Below are 27,843 nucleotides of genomic sequence, written 5' to 3'. Positions count from 1 at the left end.
TTGGATTGAGATTCACACTTCCAAACTCAAACAGGATGCTTAAAATCTGATCAATGGAAATATATAGTTTTTACACATCTACACATTCTAAATATATTATGAAGTTCTCTTCTCAGATAGAAAAAGAAGAGTCATAACTTGACACGAACAAGGAGTGTGGACCAGATTGCAAGGACAAGTATATCTGGTACAAACTCAGAAGGTAAACACATATATTGTCTGTTTTATGCTAGGTAGAGCAGGAGTGCATATGTTTGTGGCTCATAAAAGAAGAGTCAAGATGGATTATTGAGCTGGTGATAAGCAGAAGCCATACACAGACAGTTCATTAAAGCCACAGTTGATGTCACCTGTAGACCCAGATGCTGCAGTGCAGACACACTTTCAGTTGAGGAAACTGTTGCTGTGTAAGTAATGTGTTAAGTTGCTTTGAATATGCTAGGAGTGCATGGATAACATATAGAAAGGCAGAGACAAGAACTGGACTTACAATATTCTCTCCTGTTGCACCATACTGATGGTGTCAATCAGCTGAGCAAATATCATCGCTCTTGATGCTGTTTCCTAGCATTTGACTTTACAGCACACAAAGAAGAAAAATCCCCTCAACAATGAAGACATATTTCTCCTGCTGCTGCCCATCCCTGATCCCTAGCAGGGAAACTGCTCGCATCTCATTGCTCTGTGCGCTCATTGCTCTTTACATGCTGGCTGGCGCTGCCATATTTTCTTCCTTGGAGAGACCGGCAGAGCTAAAGGCCCACCAGCTTTGGGAGAGCAGGCTGAGAGACTTCAGTTATGAGCATAAGATAAACTGTGAGGACCTGAAATCCCTGTTGTGTCACTATGAGGAGGCCAGGACTGCAGGAATCAGGGCAGAACAAGGCAGAACTCTATGGGATATACACGGTGCCTTCTACTTTGTGGGAACAGTAGTCTCCACCATTGGTGAGTCAAGAAGAATATCAGATATACTGTACCTTGAATACTGTATGAAAAATGGTACCATCTGCTGATTAATCTACAATTTATCAATAATCTTTCCAGTGTTCGGCACAACATCATTGTAAATCAAGCATTATTTTTCACAAATCACGCAACATAATGTGGTTTAGCAGATTATTTTTGTCAGATAAATGTCCAGTCTTTCAAAATGCTATATATTATTCTGACTGCTGCAGCCAACATTTATATGCCACTCAAATTGACAGACAAACTGATCAGATAAAGGCCAATTGTTCCGCACGTCCTGACAAAGAAATGATACCTTGATGGCCAAGCCATACCATGTTCAGGCAACAGAAATCATCTACAATTACACACAGTTAACTAATCCCGTGAACTGAATTAGAAAAGACACATGAAGCAATATTGATTTAGGGAGGCATACAGGGGGGAAGTTGTTTTTAAACTCCACTACAATCAATCAAAATCCATATTTTACCTTAAGCTGTCGGGGACAAACATGATTCCAAGATAGAAATGAAACAAGCCTTATCTCTGAAAATCTATTTACAGACTTATAATTGCTTCTACTGTCTTTAGTCACTCTCTGTCACTGTGGAAACCAAGTGACAGATGGCAGAGCATGATGTAACACCGGGATACTTTGTAACACGAAAACAACAATCCAGACCAACCTTTTTTTTGTTTCCAACCACCAAATACTTTACATTTCATATGACTCATGGCTTTGGCAGCTGTATTTTCCTTCCTCTCAGTCACAAATATTTTCCAAAAGGAAATTAAATAAAGCTGAGCACGTTGATGTCCTGGTGCAAGCCAGAAAAAACAACTCCAGATGTTGATATATTACATGTGAAACCTGGGCTGGGAACAGTAATAGTAACAATAATAATAGTCCAAGTAGCCTTTGATGTCCTCCAGACCTCCCAGAAGGAAAGAGTGGGTGAAACCACAGGAACACATATGTGGACAAGGATTTGAGGAAGGATGTTAGTGTAAACCATAGTTTAATGGATTGCAGTTAAGTACCGGTGAATACCTGCTGTCAGAGAAGTAATAATATCTTGTAATTAAGTAAAAGTAGAAATACCACAATCTTGGAATACTCTGTTTCAAGTAAAAGGCCTGCAATGCAAATGTTACTCAAGTAAAAGCACAAAAGTATTAACATCTAAAATATACTTAAAATACAAAAAGTAAATGTACTCATTATGCAAATTTGGCCCTTTCCTAATATTATATATATATATATATATATATATATATATATGTGTTTTCCTTACAATTATTGATGCAATAATGTGTTTATCGCAGCTGGTAATCATGTATCTAATTCTAATTACTTTATATACTGCAGAATAGCTTATGAATGTTTCTCCAGGTCTCACTAAAGTCTTATTTAAGTGTATTATAAAAACTGCAAAGGGACCTAAGGTATAAAATAAATGTAGTGGAGTAAAATTAACCTCTTAATTGTAGTGGGGTAAAAGACCAAAGTAGCAAAAAAAATCAAAATAGTCAAGTAAAGTACTACATTTGCATCTAAGTAGTGTACATCTTCTTTGTTACTTTACACCACTGCCTGCTTTGCAGCAAAGAGAGAGAACTCCAAAAACCAAAACGGTGTGGTTTTTAACAGATAAGTTTCTCTTGAATATTAAGGAAATGCTCTACAGAAGCTGCTGAATTGTTGGGGGGTAAAGGTCACGACGTCATCGACATTAACTTCTTCCTCTGCAGAACGGATTTTAGTACAATCCGGTCATTAATGATGAAATCCGACAACGGGAAGGAGGGAAACCACAACCCCCGCTACAACCCCCGCTATTGGAACTTGGAGGAAGCTTAAACAAACATATTTGTTGATGTATATTTATGTCCGTAATTGCAGATGATATATTTAACCATAAATGTTTCTTTCAGGGTTTGGAGTGACAGCCCCGATCACCGTTACGGGGAAGGCCTTGCTCGTTCTCTATGGGTTGCTGGGCTGTTCGGCTACTATACTCTTCTTCAATCTCTTCCTGGAGAGGGTCATAACAATGCTGAGCTTGCTGATATTTAGGTGTCACAGAAGGAGAATCGAGCACAGTGGACTGCCGGGCCAAACTAGTGAAGATGACAGAAATGAAGACTGGAAACCATCTGCATACCAAGTCACATTCATCCTTTTTGTAGCTGTCCTGCTAGTTGCATGTGGTGCTGCCTCTCTCTATTCAGTCATGGAGGGCTGGACTTACACAGAGTCTCTTTACTTCTGCTTTGTGGCGTTCAGCACAGTGGGCTTTGGGGACTTTGTTAGTGGCCAGAGAGAGCATCATGAGGACACATGGGCATACCAGCTTGCAAATTGTCTCCTGATGCTCTTGGGAGTGTGCTTTACTTATTCCCTCTTTAACACCATCTCTGTGATCATCAAGCAGGGTTTGGACTGGGTGCTGGGAACACTGGCCTGGGTGTTTGGCAGGTTTCGCCAATACATGTTGCAACTCAGACCACTATTCAAACTCTGTTCTTCTGATTCTGAGCCTCCTATATGTTATTGTGTAGATGACACTGTGAATGGTCAACAGGTGAGAGCTTCCTCTAGTTCAGGCCATGGCATGATTTGGCACTACTGTGTAAGCAATGTAATTGGTAAGTGCCTTTGTGACAAGGCTCAAGTGGAAACCGTGTGTCACAGAGAGATAGACAGAGGAATCTCTAAAAAAACAGTTACAGGATAATTGTTGAGAGGAATCAAATCCACTGCCTACCCAGTAAAATTAATATAATTTAAAAATATAGTGTCATTAAAAAGACCGATAGTAATGAGTAGTTTTTGTCTGTAGGAGATTTAGCCTAATACTAAAGCTATGTGGTGTTTGAACTGAAGCCCTATAATGTGTGGATACGTTACCGTTTTTGTTGTTTCAATAAAGATTTGGTAGGCTTGTTATCAACTGCAGAATATTACAATCCATGCTTTGTACATCACTGATTCTTGAGATTCGGGACAAAACTACTTTTGAAAAGTAAAAAAAAATAATTTACATTACAGTCATTTTAATCTTTATAAACACGGGTGTTATCTATCATGCCATGAAAAGGAACAGGTTTTTTATTGAACCACTTTTCATAAAAAAATACTTTTACTTACTTAGTAACTTGACAATTGTCAACTCCGTCTGACACATGAAAATATGTTTTTTTTTTAGTTTGATCAATTCAAAAACACTGAAACATCTTTAAGCATGTAGAACTGGTGTGCCTCAGCAAAGCTAAGTGATACATTTACATTGCATAGACTTTTAATATTATTTTTCATTGTTTTGGAACAAGCTATTTCAAATTATCTTCATTTAGTTTCCTCATTTTTTAATTTTAACCATATAAAATCAGTGGCTTCGCACAAACAAGGCACTAATGCATGTAGATCATTTGGAGTTTTAATATATGAACACACTCAATTGAACAAAAGCCAAAAGAATTTCTTTTAAAAAAAGAAAAACCTTCATCTTACGGTGTTGACACACAACTGACGGGGTTGACACATTACTGACGGTGTTGACAATCTAATGGAAAATTAAACTTATTAAAGATATTTCTCTACTTTTGACATGAAAAAGGTAGAGAGTATCAAGGGAAAGAATGTCAAGCTTAAGACCACCTGGTGACAGGATATTTAAGGCACACATGAAAAGGTCAAAAATGTTCCTGATCTCAAAAGAGAAAACAAATGTAGACCATCTGGAGGTCCTCTTTAGGTGATCTATACAGTATTTTAACTAAACTGTATATCTAACTGAACTGAGGACACAATAAGCTGAGGACTAACTTAGAAAGCTATTTAATACTGTTAATTGTGTAAAAAGTGTAACAGGATCCATAATTCTCCCCATGTGTTTCCTGACTCCTTCCAATGGCTAACTGAAAAAAAAGTGAGCAGTTGCACTCATGAGATTAGTGTTTCTGTAAATCTCAATTGGTTGAAATATCTGTTATAATCCAGCTATGCTCTAACACAGGGGTTCAGACAGATAAATCATCTTCTTTTTCCCAAAGGGCCTCAGGCAGGTAAGTTCTATTGCTTCAATTTCTCTCGACACGTAAGTAAATAAATAATTGCATCTATTTTATCTTATGTAGATATTTATATAATTGGTTGTCTAACCTGCAGGACTTGGGCATTGGACAAGAGGTGTTGAACATGTCTGTGCTCTATGAAATCCATAACATCAGGGGTTATGGCATAGAGTTCCATAGTCCGACTTGCTTGGAGAGGACATGCTGTCCCTGTCAGTTTCAGAAGGACATCTTTCAGTGTACAGAAACAGACATCCCTTCTCCCATGTTTTGGGTGAAAATTGGCAGTAGGACCACAGGGATGTAAAAACTCGACTTTGATATCTTGGTGCTCTATATCTACATCAATGGACTTTCCTAACCACCAGTGATCATCATACACCACTGCAAGCCAATCTCCTGTCTCAATACTGTTGATAGTTACATCCACTATAACACCCTCTGGACCTTTCAATGGCTCCTCTTCCATTTCTTCCACCATATCCTCCATTTCATCTACCGAATCTCCTCCTTCTCCCATCTCTTTTTCCATCTCCTCCATCAACATGGTCAATGGACGTCTCTTCCTGGCCCTTGCATCAGTCTGTTGCTCCTCCGAGCAGTCTCGTACACAAAAAGTAGTTGGGGAAAAGCATTGGCAATCCAATGTCTCACTGCAAAAGCATGATAGCTGTCTGTAGTGGCAGATGCTATTTTGATGTGAGATTACCTGGTGTATTTGTCTTGTTGATGGAACCTGTTTCAGGTGTTGTGGAAGAAGTGTGTCATATGTCTCAGAGTTTCCTTCCAAAATATGATACAGTTGAACACCATTCAAACTGTTCGAGATCTTCTCAAAGAAATCTTTTCCATCCACAACATCATTTCCACGCAGAACCAAGGAGTCTGCAGTTCTTTTTACAGTTCCCCCAATGCCGTCAGGGGCACCTTTTCCGTGGGATGTTGGGAAATAATTCCATGTGGTTCTGGTGAAGCCAAGAGTGGGTGGTACTTCAGAAAGGAGGTAAAAGTTTTTCTTATTCTTATACTGCTTACTGGGGCCATCTGACCAGAAGTGCACAGTACTAACTGATGGACATTTAGTCCATATATCTCGGAGGACAGGATCCATGTGAGTCCATATTGCTGCAGCATCTTGTCTCTTAGACTCTGAGACCGAGCAAAAGGCCACCTTTTCACCCCTGGTGTAATACATTCCAGTATGAAGAGTTAACTGAGGTAAGTTCTGGCCAAAATGGCAAACCTGAATTTCAGAGGCATATTTACACTTCCATGATTCTGAAAAATCAACATGTAAAACAACTGTGCTCTCACTGCATGTTTTAATCAAATCTCTGTATGCTTTTGCCTGATTGTGAACCAGGCACACATGTGTTGTTGTCTCACTTCTTAGTTTCTCCTCATACAGATGAAGTAACTCTGAAAGACTCCCACTATGCATGTTCAGTTTCATGTTGAAGTGGATCCCACTGGCTGTTTGGTCTTGAACTCGCTCCCACTGCCGCCAGTGAACACTGATTCCACTTATTTCTGGAGCCAGAGCTGTATGCTTGGTTTTGCACCGTAAGCAATTGCGAAGAAGGCAGGCCTCATTTGCTGGAGTGCAACAAACTAAGTGAAAACTATCCTCCAGTTTGGTTGATTTTAGTACAACCGATGACCTTAGAACCTGAAGCATCAAGTCTGCATTTTCATGATGACACAGACAAGTACTTCTGTCAGATGCCTTCGGTGCTGTAACATAGTAGGGCCGCAGAGCACAGAAGGAGGAGTAACTCAGCTTCACGCTCGGGTTCTTCTTGAGAAAGTCACTATGGAGGTTCAGCATTGAGTCTGTTAAAATCATCCGTTGATGTTTCATCTTGTTCCTTGTGATGGTGTCTGTCTTATCAGTTGTCATGCGAGATGAGTTTACAATGAACTCCTTAACAGTATGGCTGATACGTTGGAGATATGTTGCCGCCTTCTTTGTTGTCTGTTTTTTGTCATTCATTAACTTGTAGCTAACACCAAACTGGCGAACCCTATGAAGAAGCCGATACTTCTTTAAAACCTTGCCTGATAATGCCAGTTGTGGGTGACCAGATTTAGCAATGGCACGTCTCCGTGCCACAGGCGTTGTTTTATTCATTTTCAGCTCTCGGCAGAGAACATTGTGGAAAAGAAGAGATTTCCTAATGTTAGGGTTCCTAAGTTGGCTTCCTGCTATCATCCTGTCTGTTGCTGTTCGTGGAGAATCTACTATCAATTTATCACTTCGTTTGTCATTTCATTTGTCAATTTGAGCCTTTTTCTTTATCCGCCATTTCTGTTTTTTTAGCCTGTTTCTCTCTTTTGTCAATTTCCCAATCTTTTCTTTCAATGCTTTCACCTCCCTCGAGTGCCGTTTTCTGGTTTTTCTCCTCTCCCTCATGGCTGCAACAGTATGCCTGCTGGTAGTTGGCTCCTCATTCTGCTCTGGACTATCTGGTGGGGTATCTATTTCCTGCATAGCTCTGGACCTCCTAGACTTTCTCTGTGCTTTCCTCCAATATTTTCTGCGATGACGCTTTTCTCTTGGTCCTAATTGTCCTACTTGTTTGACAGTTTTCTTTAGGACCCTCTCTTTCCACCTTTCTCTCTCCTTTTCTAAATTCTCCCTTCTGCTCTCTGGGTTGCTGTTTAACCTTTCTCTCCCTTTTCTCTGGTATTCTCTGTTTCTTTTCCTTTGATCTTCAACTGATAGTTTTTTTCTAGCCATGTTTGCCTATGGTACAGATAAAAGCATGCATTTTAGCTGCAATTTGGCATTTTAGATATTTTCAGTCAATTGAACATGTAGTTATTAGATCATAATCAAGTTATGCAGTTATTTTGCATTACTTTAGTATAAGGATTATTTGAATAACTTGAGTATTTAGAGCACTTTTCAACTCCGTCTGCTTACATGTCAACACCGTCAGACAAAATATCTGAAGGAGTTGACGCCTGACGGAGTTGACGAAACTACATGTTTTTTCAATCTAATCATGTCTAGTACATGGTAGCCATTTTGATTTCCCTCAGTTGCCGACTGCCACTACAAACTAAACTAAAATACTAACTTCTATTTCAAAATTCTTGATTGAAATAATCCCTAATTTGAAGACAGTGTTGACACATAAAAGCTGTGACCACAGGGATTTCAACTTGTTCTCTGAATATTTAACAAAAATTATAAACTTACGAGACCATGTGGTGTATTGCTGCATCCATCAAGAGAAAGAAGTCAAAAAGGGGGTGTTCTGCCCTCCATAAGCTTTTGGTAGCTTTGGGTTTTATATGTGGGGAAATACTGCCACCTAGTGGACAGTACTATTTACAAAGTCGCGCAGGTTTAGTTTCTTTTTCATTGTGAGTTGACTTGAGTTAGGAGAACATACGGATACAGTTTCTGCCGGATTCCTCTTCAAATACTTACCTTTAACGCGCGAGCTTTGGACATTATTAGTCTGTAAGTGCCTATTCTTTGTTACCATATTCAATGCCATGTAGATAATTAAGAGTTTATGTTGAATTTGTGTCTCTACATCTCTAGGATAAGTTGTCACTTAGCCATGCTAGCTCTCGTGGTATCATGCTACCTGCTATGTACTGTGATATTATCTTCGTGAAATTTATGTATCCTTTGTTTCTGTTTGTTTCAGTTTTACAAAAACGAATGTCCTGTATAAATACTTGCTTGGTGAACAAAGTAAACGGAAGAAAAACCAACACTTCTTGCCTCGCTTGAGTTCATCAACTTTATTTAATAGACGACAAATTGTTAGCTAGCTGTCTAGTTCTGCAAGCTAGAGAACGCAGCACAAGGACAGCATAGTAAAAAGACTACAGCGCGGCGAGTTCAAGCACAGAAGGTAGCCTTAGAAGACCACGATGCTTCATGCGGGCGCAGCAGAAGGTGACGCCACCGGACAAGCATAAGGTGCTGCCGCTCTGGAGCTACTAGAAAACGGCCATGAGGCAACCCAAAATCAAGAACCATTCCGAACACCCGACTGCCGGTCACAGGCGTCTAAGAGGTCCAACGTATCCTCCGCATCTTCAGCAGCTATCAAAGCACGCGCAAAGTCAAAAGCTGCACTGGCCCAGCTAACCTTTGCAGAGAAAGAAGCAGCCATGATTAGGCAGAAAGCTGAGGTTGAAGCCAGTCTCCACGTTCTCACCATTCAAAAGATGGCCGCCGCCGCTGAGGCAGAAGCTGCAGCCTATGAGGAAGAGGAGGTTGAAAGCGGGGAGAAACATGAGCCATACGTCCCGGGAAAACCTTTAAACGCCTCAGAACGTGCAGGTAACTACGTTCAGCAGCACTCAGATATGTTTGGCAGACAACCAGCACCGCCAACACATGCTCCACTGCACTCCTACAGACCAGTCGCACATGCAGCTGAGCCAGCTGCTCATCATAGCCCCATGCCACTCATCAGCAAGATGAAACAAGAACAACCTTCCCCATATAAGTCTCCAATGATGCCGCCACAACCACCTCCACACAAGGGATTCCTCCCCATACCTCAGCCGTACCCCAGCCTGCACAGGGGGCCCTCCTCCGAGCCGCAGCCAGCACAAGACCTTGCTAAGTACCTCATGCGACGAGAAATGGTGAGCTCAGTGCCTTCTCCACCTCCAACAGCAACATGCCACCGAAAGGAGAGAGGTCAGTGAAACACAGCTACAAAACCCCAGTAAGTGTGCACAAGACAGAGGTCACACCCAAACCCAGCTACGGCGACACCAGCTCTGTGGAGAAGAGAATAGGCGACCCAGACCGCGAGTGCCCTATACACAGGAAACCACACCCACTCAAAAGATGTAGGACATTCAGATCTAAGGCTATTGAAGAACGTAAGGCTTACCTCAAAGAAAACCGCATCTGCTTCAAATGCTGTGGGTCAACTCAGCACATGGCAAAAGACTGCAGAGTGCCAATCAAATGTGCCGAGTGCAACAGTGAGCGACACATCGCGGCTCTACACCCAGGCCCTCCTGTCTTCAACGACAGTGCCGTCACGGAGAAGGAGGAAAGCGGGGAGCCAGATGAGGACACGCCCACAGTCACTTCCAAGTGCACAGAGATTTGCGGCAACGCTGACAGCCCACGCTCATGTGCCAAGATCTGCCTGGTTAAAGCCTATCCTGCTGGGAGAAAAGAGAAAGCTGTGAAGATGTATGCAGTGCTGGACGAACAGAGTAACAAGTCACTCGCAAAGACAGAGTTCTTCAATCTCTTCGGTCTCAAAGCCAGCCCAGCCCCATACACACTGAAGACCTGCGCGGGGACAACAGAGACCTCTGGCAGACGAGTCAACAACTTCACGCTTGAGGCGATGGATGGGAAACTACAACTCCCCCTCCCCACGCTCATCGAATGTGACATGGTGCCGGATGACAGATCTGAAATTCCATCTCCAGATATTGCAAAACACCACCCCCACCTGCAGCGAGTGGCGCAAAGGATTCTAGATGTAGACCCAAACGCACCCATCCTCCTGCTCCTGGGAAGAGACATCCTCAGAGTGCATAAGGTGCGTGAGCAAGTCAACGGGCCACACAACGCTCCGTATGCACAACGGCTCGACCTGGGCTGGGTCATCGTGGGTGACGTCTGCTTGGGGACGGTCCACAAACCAGCTGAAGTCAACGTGTACAAAGCCAATGTGCTACAAAATGGCAGAACATCTTTCCTACATCCCTGTCCAAATAACATCCAGGTGAAGGAAATCTACAGCAACACACCGCAGCGACACAACCCTCGCTCACTCCCCTGTGATGAAGAGGCAGGCTGGGCAGCGAGCACAGACAGCCTCAGCCTCTCAGTGTTCGAGAGCTCCAGAGACGACAACAAACCGGCTCTGTCAATGGATGACAAAGTGTTCCTGACCATCATGGACAGAGAGGTCTACCAGGACGACGCCCACAGCTGGGTAGCACCGCTGCCATTCCGGTCGCCACGGCAACCTCTCCCAAGCAACCGGGAACAAGCATTCAAGCGTCTTGGCTCACTCAGGAGAACACGAGAGAAGAAGCCATACACACGGAGAGGTATCCTGTCCACTGTTAACAGCCTATACGACCCCCTGGGGTTCGTTGCTCCCATAGTCATGCAGGGGAAAGCTTTAGTGCGGGAACTTTCATCAGAGCAGGGGTGGGACACTCCACTCGACCCCGGCAAAGAGACAGAGTGGAACACGTGGAGAGAATCGCTCACAGCCCTGGAAGACCTACACATAAAGAGGGTGATCCGCATCAGACGATCCACTCACCCTGACCAGTGGTCATATGTCCCCACGGACCAGAATCCTGCGGACCACGCCACAAGATATATGCCTGCAGCACAGCTACAGCAAAGCATCTGGCACTCCGGTCCCAGCTTCCTGACTCGCAACAACACAGAGGAAACGTGGGAGCCCCACATCTTCACGCTGCTGGAGCCCGACGCAGACACTGAGATCCGACCTGAGGTCACTGCTCTAGCTACCAGGGCCTCCGACACTCAGCTGGGCTCACAGCGGTTCGAAAGATTCTCAAGCTGGAGAAACCTCTGCAATGCTACAGCCAGACTCATCCACGTCGCTGCATCTTTCAAGGGAAATCCAGCCAGCGCAGATCGCAGAGGCTGGAGCAGGTTCAAAGACACAACCATAACAACTTACCTCCAAAGCAAGGGGTGCTCATGGGTATTCAACCCACCACACTCATCACATATGGGGGGTGCATGGGAGAGGCTTATCGGCGTCGCCAGACGCATTCTGGATGCCATGCTGCTTCAGACCGGACACACCCGCCTCACACACGAGGTACTGAGCACTCTCATGGCTGAGGTAATGGCCATCATAAATGCCAGACCCCTGGTGCCTGTGTCCTCTGACCCCGACATGCCGACAGTCCTCACCCCACCGACGCTGCTTACCCAGAAGATGAGCACTGTCTCCGCTCCCTCTGGGAGCTTTCAGATGGCTGACCTGCATGGTAAACAATGGAAACACGTGCAGTGCCTTGCAGACACCTTTTGGAAGAGATGGAGAAGGGACTACCTATCCACGCTGCAGGGCCGCAGAAAGTGGACCAAGGAAAGGCCAAGCGTCAAGGCCGGCGACGTCGTCCTGCTCAAGGACAGCCAAGCCCACAGAAATGACTGGCCTGTGGGAGTGGTTGTCAACACTCTGCCAAGCAGGGACAAGAGGATCCGGAAGGTGGAGGTCAAAATAGTAAAAGAAGGGACTGTTAAAGTGCTTTTGAGACCTATCTCAGAAATAGTTGTTCTTCTCTCAGAATAGTTAGAGAAATGTTTGTTGTGTGCCAACAGAACTAAGTGTGATTTGTGTTTAAGTACATTTGTAGTGGCATAATATTATTATGCCAAGCGGGGAGTGTTCTGCCCTCCATAAGCTTTTGGTAGCTTTGGCTTTTATATGTGGGGAAATACTGCCACCTAGTGGACAGTACTATTTACAAAGTCGCGCAGGTTTAGTTTCTTTTTCATTGTCGAGTTGACTTGAGTTAGGAGAACATACGGATACAGTTTCTGCCGGATTCCTCTTCAAAGACTTACCTTTAACGCGCGAGCTTTGGACATTATTAGTCTGTAAGTGCCTATTCTTTGTTACCACATTCAATGCCATGTAGATAATTAAGAGTTTATGTTGAATTTGTGTCTCTACATCTCTAGGATAAGTTGTCACTTAGCCATGCTAGCTCTCGTGGTATCATGCTACCTGCTATGTACTGTGATATTATCTTCGTGAAATTTATGTATCCTTTGTTTCTGTTTGTTTCAGTTTTACAAAAACGAATGTCCTGTATAAATACTTGCTTGGTGAACAAAGTAAACGGAAGAAAAACCAACACTTCTTGCCTCGCTTGAGTTCATCAACTTTATTTAATAGACGACAAATTGTTAGCTAGCTGTCTAGTTCTGCAAGCTAGAGAACGCAGCACGAGGACAGCATAGGGGGTCCTCAGGGTTATAGCTGACCAAGATATGCCTGATTTATTTCAAATTTGAAAAGGAGTTGAATTGGAGTTGACATGAAGTGAGGACACTACTTTGAAAGGCTGTTGTTAATAGATAAAATAATGCAATGTTCACTTTAAGCATTTTGTGATCTCTTATTAAGCCATCCAATTAACTTCAAATACATTTTTGTGCATTTTTGCCATTTTTTAACACTTATTTTTGCAGTTTGATACTGTGACCTCTAACGGAGGACAAGTTAATTTGCATGGACTTTCATTGTACAGTGGCGGTATTTTATGAATTATTATGAAATAATATAAATACATACAAAACTAAGTGTGTAAACACTCACAGATCTTTCATATCCAACGTTTAAAGCCTTTTTAAATGAAATAATTTATTGATTTTTAAGGAAAATTGCAACATTTAGACGGGAGACATGTTTTCTCCCTAATTTCAAGAATCAGTGCACAACCATATGTATATGGTTGTGCATCGTAAAATACACTCCATTTCCATTCAGGTTTAATTCATTTTTCGAATAAAGAATCGTTGCAGTACTTAAACACTCGCACTATGGTTGTGAAAAACCAGATTCCTTTCCGGGGTCATGAGTGATGTTACGTACTGCGCCAAGGCTTCGGAGCGTGTGTCGAGTAGCCTAATGCAGGACGTTTTTTTGTGAAGCGCATATCGAGGCTTGTATAGTTTGAGGCCAGTGACGTCATCGATGACAAACGAAACCTCGCTGCCCGTCAATACCACGTGACTGCTTCAGATAGTGCTTCATATCGGTTGAACCACTGACACTTTACAGTTTCCCCCTCCTGTGCCCGGCCCCAGTGTGCCGATGGGATTAGGAGGACTCAAACCCTCATTTAAACCAGAGGATTGTTTGTTTGTTTGTTTATTTCACTTATTGATGTACTGTGTCGGGCTGGGGTTGTGTGTGCAGTTACGGAGCTGAAGCGAAATGCAGCGAAATACATAGACAACACATAACTTGGTTTCCTAACCTGCTTATCTTTCCTGGTTTTGAATAAAAGTTTTGCACCAAACGACACATCCCCATTGAAGCCATCTACAGACGGGATACGACGAGTGAGAAATAGAAATGCAGGAACGTGTTGATTGGCAGATAATCAATATTAACTAGAAATTACAGAGCTTTCAGATACACATGTAGGCTGTGGCTCTGCTGGAAAACAGCCGATAATAAACTGCAGGGTCGCAGGATCAACAACCCATAGCAAAACATTTTGGCTTTGTTTTGGCCTCTTTGGGCTTCTGTTGGCACTGGAGAAGTTGTTTCGGCGACCTGTGGTTTAATTATGATCTGCCACAATATATAAAGCGCGCCATGTAATTCTGGCTGAGTTATGTTGTCTGGTTAACCAGCCGACAAGGTAATGAGCGGGACAGCATAGGCTACGGCTGAGCTTATTGGCAACTATCCGGCTTGCCAAAAGGCTGTGCAGAGACCGGGAATTTTGAACATTCAAGCCCCCTCCCACATCAGTTTGCCGGCGTGATTACTGAAGGTAAGTCGCATATATTTATTCTCTTTAAAAAAAAGGTATCGTTATTGCTAACATCAAGTTACTTACATTACTTTATATGTGTATTCATACTTACATTACTTATATTCGATTTATCTGTTTGAAACGCCCTAGTCATGCACTCACAACGTTACATTTTATAGCCTATAATAGTAAGTTGGAGAGCAGGCAAGTGCAGCGAGCCGGTCATTATATATGGAGGACTGAAAGTGCCAAAATTAAATAAATAAATACGCCATTAAATAATTACTTAAATGTGTCAGTAATTAATTAAAATTGGAATTAAATACATAAATACGTCATTAAATGTGTCATTAATTAATTTAAATACCAATTCATTTTATGTAAAAAAACCCCGTATATAATTATTTCACTATTTAATTATTTCATGGTCCTATGTTGCAGTGCATCATGAATTAATTTTATCTGTCAAACTCTCCCATCAAAGTCAGTGGGCGGGGCTGACGCTAATCTAGTCTGATCCATTGCTTTGGTCTGAAGTAGCCTTGAGAGAGACGATGGAGGACCTTCATGAACTTTCCCGGGAGTTGGTGAGAGACATTTTAGCCCTAGCAGAGGATGTGGAGCCAGGATCTGCTGACCCAGAGCATGTAACAAATAAAGCAGAGGAATTGATTGAAGCTGTTGGACTTATTTCCGCACTTTCCGACCAAGATATTGGCCTTAGAGTGACTGCAAATTTAGAAGACGTACTCCACCGCTTCTCCGGTGCCAGGGCGCAACAGGCACAACACACACAGGGACCGGGGCGTTTGGCGTTTGACCTACCGAGTGCAGTCCTGGAGCATCAAGTTCTTTGTGGATTGCCAGCTGGACAAATTGCAGCGATGTTCGGAGTGTCAAAGAGGACCATCAGGAGGCGCATGAAACAAAGCGGTTTAAGCATACCTGCAAACTAGTCACCTTTCGGCGAAATTTGCCGTTTTCAACTCAAAATATGTCATTGACGTGAATCGTGTAGATCCGAAGAGTTTTTTTTTAGGGGGGGGGGGGGGGTCTGACCGACGACTGACCGACCAACCATAGACTGTATAACCGACTGTATAATGAGCAAGAAACAAGTTTGCTATCTTCACAGTAAATAAAATCTTTGTTCAAATGACTCGTTCCACGACCACCGACCAATCATAAGCAAGATCAACCACAGCGCGCGTCTTTTTACCCACCAGTCCCTCTTGGAGTGGAGTGCTCAGACGTCAGCGAGTGGTTCTTCTGGACAATTTTCGGGATACGTTACAGATACAAGTTTTGAGGTAGGTCTAGTAGCAGCTAATCTGGCAAAAACATTGTATGCTGTGTAACAATAGTATTGTTATGTAGTGTTTGTTTCAACACGGACTTGTTAGAGTGTGACACCTAGGAACGGTAGTTGTTCAGAGTTGCAAGTACTATGTTGTGAGCCAGTGATGGATTGAAATAAACAGTGTAAGCAAACTGGAATATGCTTTAATCGTCCATTCTGTGTCGGGTAGAGACAGGGCAGAATGAAACATGGTGGCAGCGGAAACTTAAAGAGGACGGAGCAGAAAAACGGACTTCTACGGTGCAGCTAACTAGCTAACGTTAGCGGGCCGGCTAACAAGAAAATCGCGGGAGTTGAAGAGGACGCTCCAGTCAGTCGGCAGTGAAAAATGGAAGGTTTGAAACCTCCACCGACATTGTGTTTGGACACCGGCAACATAGCGAAGGCTTGGAAATCATGGAAGGAGGAGTTTACACTATACATGGATCTTTCCATGCCTGAGGCGGCAGAGGATGTAAGAGTGAAACTGTTCTACTACCTGATCGGAGAGACCGGTAGGGAACTTTGTGAAACTTTGATGAGTGATGTGACTTCTCCCAGGAGGAAACTCAGTGAACTGATTGGAAAATTTGATGAACATTGCAACCCTAAGGTAAATGAGACAGTAGAAAGGTATCGTTTTTTCATGAGAAATCAAGGACGGGATGAAAACATTGATACATATGTAACTGATCTCAGAGTGTTAGCCAGCACATGCAACTTTGGAGACATAAAGGACTCACTTATACGTGATAGAATAGTATGTGGCAACAACAACTCAGGACTGAGAGAGAGATTACTCAGAAAGGGAAAGCTGACATTGGACAAGTGTCTACAGTTGTGCAGAGCTACAGAGTTGTCACGTGAAAATAGCAAAACCATTGAAGGAAGCCCAGTGGAAGAAGTACACATAGTGAAACAGACGGCAAGGCAAGATAAAAACATGGACACTGTGTCATGCATGTTCTGTGGGAAGACGCATGAAAGGAACAAGGCCAAATGTCCAGCCTTTGGAAAGCGCTGCAAAAAATGTGGTAAAGAAAATCACTTTGCAGTCAGGTGCAAATCCAATACAGAGAAATGGAAAAGAGGAAAACAGGTGCACTATGTGACTGAAGAGGACAGTGATGATTATGAGGACGTCATGACTGTCAATACTACAGAGATACTGACAAAGACTGGCAATGAGACCAGAGATGACAAAGCCAAGAACAGCCAGCTTTTTGCAGGGATGCTGGTAGGCAAAGAGCTTGTGAAGTTTCAAATAGATTGTGGAGCTACCTGTAATGTAATCCCCATAAATCTATTGAATCCAGACACTCAGATGGAACGCACAAAGAAAGTGCTGATTATGTACAACAAAACCAAGCTGCATCCACTTGGAAAATGCAAGGTGAAGGTGAGGAACCCGAGAAACCAGAAACTATACCGGCTGGAGTTTGTGGTAGTGAATGAGGACTGCAAACTGCCACTGCTTGGCAGGAAGACAAGTGAAGCTATGAAACTGATCAAAGTACAATATGAGAACATTCTAGCTATAGACAGCATCGTAACTGAAGAGGAACCATCTCAGTGTGAACTAACCATCAAACAAATAAAGAAGGAGTTCGGAGATGTGTTCACAGGTGATGGCTGCCTGGAAGGAGAGTACAGGATTGAGATCGATGAGAGGGTGGAACCAGTGAAACTTCCTAAACGACGAGTCCCTGTTGCCATGATGACTCCAGTGAAGGAAGAACTAAAGGATCTTCAAAGGAGAGAGACCATCACACCGGTGGAGAAAAGCACGGAGTGGATCAGCAGTCTGGTCACTGTGCAGAAACCTAATGGGAAGCCTAGGATATGCATCGACCCCAGACCACTCAACAAGGCACTGAAGCGCAGCCATTTTCCCCTTCCTACCATCGATGACATCCTCCCAGACATCTCTAGAGCAAAGGTGTTTACAGTATGTGATGTAAAACAACAAAAAGAGACATTACATCCACATGAGGTACCAAGTAGACCGTGGGCCAGGGTTGGTACAGATTTGTTCACTTATGACAACAAAGACTACCTAATTACAGTTGATTACTATTCCAACTTTTGGGAAATCGACTACTTACCAGATACAAAATCAAGTACTGTGATAAGGAAGCTGAAGGCTCACTTTGCCCGTCAGGGTATTCCAGATGTAGTTGTTTCAGATAACGGGCCACAGTACAATTCCCAAGAGTTCCAGCGTTTCTGTCAGCTGTGGAAGTTTCAGCACAGAACTTCATCTCCTGGATACCCACAAAGCAACGGGAAGGCAGAGTCTGCTGTGAAAACAGCAAAACGACTGATGAGGAAAGCCAAAGCTGCAGGAGAGGACCCATACCTGTCAATGTTGAATCACCGCAACACACCAACTGAAGGACTAAAGACAAGCCCAGCTCAGAGACTGCTGTGTAGGAGAACCAGAACCCTACTACCAACAAGGGATAGTCTTCTGCAGCCAGAGGTAAAACAAACAACACGAGAATTGATTGACAGGCAAAGGAGACAAGCCAAATACTTCAACAGGACAGCCAAGGACATGGATACACTGAAACGGGGAGACCGTGTTAGAATACAGCCGTTTGATCCCCACACAGTCTGGAGAAAGGCTACGGTGGTGAATCCTGTGGACCACAGGTCCTATGCAGTACAGCTGGACACTGGAGGTGTTCTTCGGAGGAATCGACGTCACCTAAGACGGGACCAGGGCACAGCACCCGGTGTGGCGAACCACACAGTGACTGAAGAAACTCACACAACACCAGAGACTGTTGCAACCCCTGACAGAGTCGTGGGTGACACACAACAGACTGTAACTACCAAATCTGGTCGAGCAGTTGTTAGGCCAGGGTACCTGAAGGACTATGCAGGCTGAACTGTGGTATAAGGACACTGAAAATAATAAAAGAAAAAAAAAAAAAAGGAGGACATGTTGGAAAGCATTGTTAAATGTTATTTGTACAATATTGTTTTGAGATGTCACAGGGAGAAGATTTATTTTCAACATTGATAAGGAACACATTTTTATTTGGTAATGTGTTTATTGTTAGCAGAAGATACAAATAAAGTGACATGGTTTAGGTTTACAGTTAGGTGGTGTTAGTGAGGTAAGACTGTTGAATAATATATCACACTACAAAAGGAAAAGAAAAAGGATGTAACAATAGTATTGTTATGTAGTGTTTGTTTCAACACGGACTTGTTAGAGTGTGACACCTAGGAACGGTAGTTGTTCAGAGTTGCAAGTACTATGTTGTGAGCCAGTGATGGATTGAAATAAACAGTGTAAGCAAACTGGAATATGCTTTAATCGTCCATTCTGTGTCGGGTAGAGACAGGGCAGAATGAAACATGCTGTATCATTTTAACGTTGCTGAAGTAAAATTATTTGAGCCAAATAAAGTGTATTAACATGCTTCAGCTTATCAGCTTGTTAGGTTGCTAGCTAACCTCAGTGAATTGTGTTAAAGTTAGCCTAGCTAGACCAGTTCTACATCACCTCGTTCAATGCGAACAGAATGCGTTTGTGAAGGCTGATCTCCACAGCATCCGTCCTGTTACCTGATATTACTGGCGGCTGTCATTGTGGTCGGATATGAGAGGGATGAAAATGAACACGTAATGAACAAATACACATCCGTGTGTGGTTTAGTGAGTAGCTAGTAGTGGTGCAAAGGGTCAACGGATGATCCGTGATCCGTTCGGATCAATTATTTCGGTTTCGCATTCATCAACTTTTTAGTAGCTACGAAAAGTTTGGAGTTACGAACAAAATCTACAAACGCTGGCGACCGTGTGTAGAGCTAGTTTACAGTAAGCACATATAACGCTTCACTGTTGGAAATGACAGTATTCATATTGCGCTGTGTTATGTACACAAGACGCAGATGCCTTTGAAACACGCGATCTAAAAACGAAAACACATTTTATATGTAGTAACAATTGTTGGCAATTGGCAGGTTTAAGATCCAGATTAGGTTCATGGTTGTGAATTATCTGTGTAAATCGACTCTATAGAGTACACGTTCATTCTACATGTTGAATGATGATAGCGTAATACAAATATAGGCTATACATACAATGACAAAACTGCCGTGGGCTATATGTTATCCGTATCCTTTGTTAAAATTAATGTTCAATAGCTCTATGCCAATGGAAACAACAGAACGTGCGCATTACATATGGACCAATGCGACACGTTCATTACGGCCGTGGACCGATAAACACTCAGTAATGTACGCACACCAACCGGCATTTGCGTGTTTAACACGGTGTTTAACACTGGCGTTACCGCCGCTTAACTTAAATAATGAAGAACTGCTTTTAATTACGACTTGGCCGAGATCTTAACGTGCTATTCATGCGTTTCGCATGAATAGCCTACTACTATAACTCGGAGCGGAGCAGGATATAATGCGCATGCGCGGCGTTGCTAGGCAACGTGTACAAAGGCTGGGGGGGGGGGGGTTGTCACCTTTTTCAGCCCTTCTGAGTTTGCAGGTATGTTTAAGGTATTGACCAGACATGTGGACTCGAGTCACATGACTTGGACTCGAGTCAGACTCGAGTCATGATTTTAATGACTTCAGACTTGACTTGATCAAATTCGGCATGACTTGCGACTCGACTTGGACTTGAATACTATTAACTCGAGACTTGACTCGGACTTTGCCTCTTTTACTTGTAATGACTTGACATGCCTCGAGTCAAAAGCTAAATTTCCTGATCATGGACATCCTTCCCTGCAATGCGAACCTGCGAAGCCCCAAAGACCGCAAAGTGAGAGAGCCGGCAGGCAAGTGCGAGCAATGCAATCATGTGGTGGATTTTGGCCTTTTTGGATTGGATCAGGGACCTAACCAGCGTGATTGGATAATCCCCGGGTTTCCCCTCATTAATATTCCCGATTTCCCCGGATTTCATCTACGGAAAAGATGCAATTGTGCCACGGAAGGGAAGCCTAGTCGAGAGCTGTCCGTCTGGTCTGCGTCTCTCTCAGTTGCAATTGGCAGGTTTAAGATCCAGATTAGGTTCATGGTTGTGAATTATCTATGTAAATCGACTCTATAGATAACACGTTCATTCTACATGTTGAATGATGATAGCGTAATACAAATATAGGCTATACATACAATGACAAAACTGCCGTGGGCTATATGTTATCCGTATCCTTTGTTAAAATTAATGTTCAATAGCTCTATGCCAATGGGAACAACAGAACGTGCGCATTACATATGGACCAATGCGACACGTTCATTACGGCTGTGGACCGATAAACACTCAGTAGGCCTACCGTACGCACACCAACCGGCATTTGCGTGTTTAACACCTTGTTTAACACGGTGTTTAACACTGGCGTTACCGCCGCTTAACTTAAATAATGAAGAACTGCTTTTAATTACGACTTGGCCGAGATCTTAACGTGCTGTTCATGCGTTTCCCATGAATAGCCTACTACTATAACTCGGAGCGGAGCAGGATATAATGCGCATGTGCGACGTTGCTAGGCAACGTGTACAAAGGCTGGGGGGGTGGGGGGGGATGGGATGCCCCCAGACCCCCCCAGACCCCCCAGACCCCCCAGACCCCCCTACAACGGTTTAGTTTGTCACCTTTTTCAGCCCTTCTGAGTTTGCAGGTATGTACACAAATAACTAAGATTAGGGAGGTGTACTCTGTCTCTCTCTCTGTCTGTCTGTCTCTCAAGCGCCTACCCCCAGCACCTTTCATTGTGTGTAGTCATGCTGCTTAATTGTTATGCAGATTAAACATTGTTTTATTGAAATATTAGGTTTCTTTGTGATTTAAGCAAAATGTTGACCTACTGTAACTGGCATCCACTGAAGCATCAATGCCAGTTACATGCATCCACACAGTCCATGCCTCACTAGTCAAGGCGCTTTACCAACTTTAGGATGACAGTGGTGCCTTCCGTGCTCATACATTTCTAACCCACCATTCACACACAATACTTTGAAGGTCTTTGGGCGCATGCGTATATACAGATATATAAAATATATGCATAGTTTAATCTGTATGTATAAAAAAATACTGAAGATTAGGTTGATATGTTGAAATTGTGTGATCGTTAGTCTGATAATGGCATTATTAAGTGAAGAGTACATGATGACTTGTTCAGGACTCGAAGAAGCTTGGGACTTGGACTTGGACTCGACTTGGCTTTGGTGTTACTTGGACTTGGACTCGACTTGCCCTTCTCTGTCTTTACTTGGGACTTGACTTGGACTTGACTGCTGAGACTTGGGACTTACTTGGGACTTGCCAAACAGTGACTTGGTCCCACCTCTGGTATTGACACTCAATTCTTGAGTCTTCAGTTTATGAATTGCCGGTCCCATTCACTCAGAAAGGATATTATGTTTAGTGTAACAGTACTCGGATGTTTATGTTTTTTGTTTGCGCAGAAAGACAGACCTCTATTCAACTGTGAATGATGAGGAGTTAGACCGTACTATAAGTGAAATTAAGGTTTCAAGGTTTCAAGGTTTCAAGGTTTTATTGGTCATATGCACAGCAGATACAGCGTATATGTTGGCAATGAAAATCTTATGTCGCGTGCTCCTCCAACAACTCAACATGCATGGTGCAAAAGATAAATAAAGTAGTGCAAAAAGAGAGAAGAATATTTACAATATCAACAATAAAGATTTGAGGATGTGAAATATATACATATGTGGAATACATTGAGAGTATTTAAATACTTTACACTGTGGAATGAGGAGGTATGGACAGATGCATATATTATGTATAGCAGATGTATATGGCAGATGTGTATAATATATAGATATGTGTACTATAAACAGATATGTATGGCAGATGTGTATAATATATATATATGTATATATGTATGTGTGTACTATAAAAAGATGCGAGTAGACATTCACACAGCTCAGGAGTTCAGTAGTCTTATAGCCTGTGGTATAAAACTGTCTCTGAGTCTGGTGGTCTTGGTCCGGATGCTGCGGTACCGTCTGCCAGACGGCAGCAGACAGAACAGATTGTTGCTGGGGTGATGGGGGTCCTTTAATATCCTACCGGCCTTCTTCCTACACCGCTGGGTGTAGAGGTCCTCCATGGATGGCAGCTCCGTCCTGGTGATGAGGAGCTCGAGACACGGCAGCCATCCTCGGCGCCATCTTGCCCACTTGGGGGCAAGATGGCGCAGAAGACATCCAAACACCGGCTACAAGATAATGCGTGGTCATCTGAGTGCAAGAGGTGTGCATGTCCCAAGTGAGTGTAATAATATGGCCATTATTTAAATTTGTTTAAATATTGTCTGTTTTGATGATAGTCAGCAGTTTAAACATCAAGCATGTGGGAGCTTACTTTTATATATTAATAGAGGGACAAGATCTGACAGTACATTTTGAGACCGTTTTACACACATTATGTATTTTATTATGACACCACCATTTCCTCAAAATTAGTGACTGAGTATTTTTATTCCAGTACTGGTCAAGCAGATTGAACAGGTGTTTCTAATGAAGTTGCCAGTGAGTGTATGGTTATTCATTTTACTCCCCTCAGTCTCAAGACTGCAAGAGTCTTTACGCAGAGTCGATGCAGAGGGCGTCTACACGAGACACCTGCAGCTGCGTGTATTGAGACGACTGCAGTATTCTGTACCTGGCCCAAACTCTTTGTGGCATATAGATGGCAACCATAAACTAATCAGGTCAGTGATATTAGCAGATTAACAAAGCATCGTTCTATAGATGTTTCATTAGAAATGTTTTACAATGAAGTTGTTTTTTTCGTGTGTTCACAATTACCTGACAGGTGGAGAGTTGTTGTCCTTGGTGGGGTGGATGGATTCAGTCGTTTAGTGGTCTACCTGACTGTGGCTGGCAATAATAGAGCTCATACGGTCTTACAGAGCTTTATCGCTGCTGTTGAGCAGTACGGGCTGCCATCAAGGGTACGGTCTGATAAAGGGGGGGAGAATGCAGATGTAGCAGAATTCATGATCAGGAGCAGAGGTACTGACTGGAATTCACACATCACAGGCAGAAGTGTCCACAATCAGCGGTAAATAAATATGTTTGGCAACTAGGCTCACACAATGATTGAATGTACTTCTTCAGCATGTCACACGTTAATCAACACTTGTCAATTGTATCCTAAATACAGAATAGAGAGGCTGTGGAGAGATGTTTATGAACATGCCCTGGACCTTTTCTATCAGATCTTCACTTCATTGGAAGATCAGGGAACACTGAATCAGACAACGAAGTCCATGTTTTCGCACTGCACCGGATCTTCCTTCCACTAATTCAGCAAAGCCTCAACTCTTTCAAAGATGCTTGGAACTTTCATGGTCTTAGAACTGAAAGGAATCAGTCACCACAGCAACTCTGGAGAAGATACAGAGAGCAAGGCCCTATGGAGGATCCTACTGAGGTTAAAGAAAGATCAACTTTAAACACTATTTACTGTCTGTTTCCCCAAAGGAATTATGGGGGAAACTATTGTGCTTAATGTGCTACTTTAAGTGAAACATAGGTAATAGTCTCTTCAAAGTCTCCTGAGCTTTCAAAGATCAACCTCTGAGCTGTAGTTCCTATTGTGCACAACTATTATTTTAAAAAACTGAATAGGCAACATTTAATTTCTCACCAACTTGATGACCAAAAATAACAATCTTAAATACTGTGTGTAATGACATGTCAGACTAGTTTTAAGTAGAAGATTGATCATGCTTGTCCTCCATTCAGGTTTATGAAGACTATGGGATCGACTGGAACAGACCTCACAGTCTTCATGGAGGCATTGTGTCAGTCCCTGAGGTTCAGCTGGCCCGTGAGCTCTCAGATGAAGAGGTTGCTATTTTGCCAGCTCCAGGAGTTTCTGTAACTGATGCACTTAGATCATATGTAGAGACTCTGCAAGTGTTATCAAGAATCATAGCAGACTGATGTCCAACACACGCTTTTATTTAGCATAATAGAACAAGCAAGGATAAACTGAAAGTTTGCTTTCCTTAAGAAGAATAAAAGATAAAAAGCTGTTTTACTTTGAAGCTCTACCATAATTACTGTTATGATCTCGCAAATGGACTTTCTGAACAGCGTCACTACTTTCAGAACACACCCTGTCGGATTTGCTCCACCTTTGCTGCCAGGTGGCCCATTGTTGATTGGAATCTCTGGTTAACACTTTCCCCAGATTGTCAAAAAAAGACTTAACATTATCCTTGTTAAAGGCACTTGCTCTGGCAAGGCTAGTTGCTTCTGGTTTTCTGAGTGAGAGTGAAGGATGCCGCTTTAGGAAGCCTGTAAACCATTCAGCGCTGGCTTTTTCTTTGTCAGACCAAGCTTGAGGAAATTTCAGGCCCTGTGCCACTGCAATTTCATATGCCAGCTTTCTCACCTCAGATGGGAACAAACCAAAATAGATGTCAGATGATCTCTTAATATATTTCTCAACCAGTAGTTCCATCTCTGTACCAAAAACCTGCCGTGGTGATTTGTACCCAACCACTGTAGTTGGGACAGCTGTCTGACTCTGTATTTCAGCTGGGGTGAACGTCTTGCAGTACCGAGCCAAGGTACGGTAGTTGACATTAAAATCCTTTGCTGTACTCCTGATACACTTTTTAGCTAGGGTCACCTGTCTGACTGCCCCAGCATCACGTCAGGCGCTGCACTGCCATGTTCTGTTTTTCTTTTGTAATTCCTGACCATGTCTTCTCACTTTCTCCTCACCTTTAAATCACTCTTTTTTTTCTGTAAAAATAAAGTAAAAATGTCATTATAACAACTGGTGATAAGCAGACTGTCTTTGTGTATTCAAATCATTTTAGAAAGTTGTTAGTCTGGGGTAACTTGTCACATGTGACAACTAACCCCCAGATGACTGAGACAAGTTGCCCCAAACTACCATGTTTGCTGATGCTAGCTCTAGCTCAAAGTTAGCTTAACACAGAGCAATGACTGAGGTATGACAGGATACCTTAATCTCTTCTCTAACAAGTCCACATGTATCACTGCTAGGATTTTTATCTCAAAGAAGCTTCATTTTAAATATATAAAGTTAATATTTTTTACCTAGGGTTGTGGAAAATGGTTAATTGGTGCTCATCTCAACTTACAATGTGTTGGTGTCTTCTCACACAGGACATGAGATCTGACCATGTAGGAAGAAAACTAGTATTCCACTTTTTAGCTCCCCCCTTTGGTGAAGAAGATAATTGCAGTGTGACAACTTACCCGTGTGACGACAAGCCCCGGTCTCCCCTACATCTGGAGGAAGAAGAATTCAAGGTATGCTAAGAAAAACACACTGCCTACAGGGAATCATGGCAGTGATTCAGTCACGTTCTTGTGTTATTTATTGCGAAACGCTGAGATATCATATTTTACCAATAAACCTAATGTGCAATGGGGGTTGCATCATTTTGATTGCAACTATGCAGTAGGTGGTGCCTCACAACTATTCTTGTGGGGTTTCAGTGAGAGATCACCATATACAGTTATTCTAACTTTTCTACATAGTTGACTGGTATAATAAAACAATAGTTGTTGTTATAAATAACCATTACTGAAATTGTAAGTACTTCTCCCACTGTGCTGTTTTCTTCCATTTTGAAGACATTATAGACCATAGAGAACAGGGAACTGTGTTGTAAATTGGCACACATTGCTTTATATTATTCTATGCCAGCAAGACATTGTTCTCAGAGAAAGAATGATGATGAAGAAAAAAGGGTGTTCCTCTACAATGGGAAAATACCAAACATTCTTGAAATAATGGAAGTCGTTAAAGTGATATGGAAATGCCTAACATGCCATTATGTATTAGCTCATTTGATTATTTTATGTTTGTCTTAAACTTGAACTTGCCTAAAACAGTGGAGAAAACTAATCAGTTGAATAGCTCTCCAATAGAAACACACTTATAAGGAACTGTTTGGTTTTTGGATTGAGATTCACACTTCCAAACTCAAACAGGATGCTTAAAATCTGATCAATGGAAATATATAGTTTTACACATCTACACATTCTAAATATATTATGAAGTTCTCTTCTCAGATAGAAAAAGAAGAGTCATAACTTGACACGAACAAGGAGTGTGGACCAGATTGCAAGGACAAGTATATCTGGTACAAACTCAGAAGGTAAACACATATATTGTCTGTTTTATGCTAGGTAGAGCAGGAGTGCATATGTTTGTGGCTCATAAAAGAAGAGTCAAGATGGATTATTGAGCTGGTGATAAGCAGAAGCCATACACAGACAGTTCATTAAAGCCACAGTTGATGTCACCTGTAGACCCAGATGCTGCAGTGCAGACACACTTTCAGTTGTGGAAACTGTTGCTGTGTAAGTAATGTGTTAAGTTGCTTTGAATATGCTAGGAGTGCATGGATGACGTATAGAAAGGCAGAGACAAGAACTGGACTTACAATATTCTCTCCTGTTGCACCATACTAATGGTGTCAATCAGCTGAGCAAATATCATCGCTCTTGATGCTGTTGCCTAGCATTTGACTTTACAGCACACAAAGAAGAAAAATCCCCTCAACAATGAAGACATATTTCTCCTGCTGCTGCCCATCCCTGATCCCTAGCAGGGAAACTGCTCGCATCTCATTGCTCTGTGCGCTCATTGCTCTTTACATGCTGGCTGGCGCTGCCATATTTTCTTCCTTGGAGAGACCGGCAGAGCTAAAGGCCCACCAGCTTTGGGAAAGCAGGCTGAGAGACTTCAGTTATGAGCATAAGATAAACTGTGAGGACCTGAAATCCCTGTTGTGTCACTATGAGGAGGCCAGGACTGCAGGAATCAGGGCAGAACAAGGCAGAGCTCTATGGGATATACACGGTGCCTTCTACTTTGTGGGAACAGTAGTCTCCACCATTGGTGAGTCAAGAAGAATATCAGATATACTGTACCTTGAATACTGTATGAAAAATGGTACCATCTGCTGATTA

General features: G+C 42.6%; 2 protein-coding genes across 2 annotated transcripts in view; one reads left to right on the top strand and one right to left on the bottom strand.

Moving 5' to 3' along the window:
* Window positions 1-27,843, bottom strand: part of LOC134880006 (ribonucleoside-diphosphate reductase large subunit) — a 305,041-nt gene that overhangs the window by 204,951 nt on the left and 72,247 nt on the right. The window lies entirely within an intron of this gene.
* On the top strand, window positions 612-3,520 carry si:ch211-261a10.5 (potassium channel subfamily K member 13). The gene is made up of 3 exons (XM_063907405.1): window positions 612-948; window positions 2,890-3,433; window positions 3,517-3,520. Exons 1-3 carry the CDS (start codon window positions 612-614, stop codon window positions 3,518-3,520), a joined length of 885 nt encoding a protein of 294 aa, XP_063763475.1.

Source organism: Eleginops maclovinus, chromosome 18 (genome assembly GCF_036324505.1).
Source record: "Eleginops maclovinus isolate JMC-PN-2008 ecotype Puerto Natales chromosome 18, JC_Emac_rtc_rv5, whole genome shotgun sequence".
Classification (NCBI taxonomy): domain Eukaryota; kingdom Metazoa; phylum Chordata; class Actinopteri; order Perciformes; family Eleginopidae; genus Eleginops; species Eleginops maclovinus.
The sequence above is the reverse complement of the archived record's forward strand: the minus strand, read 5'-3'. Positions and strand labels throughout refer to the sequence as shown.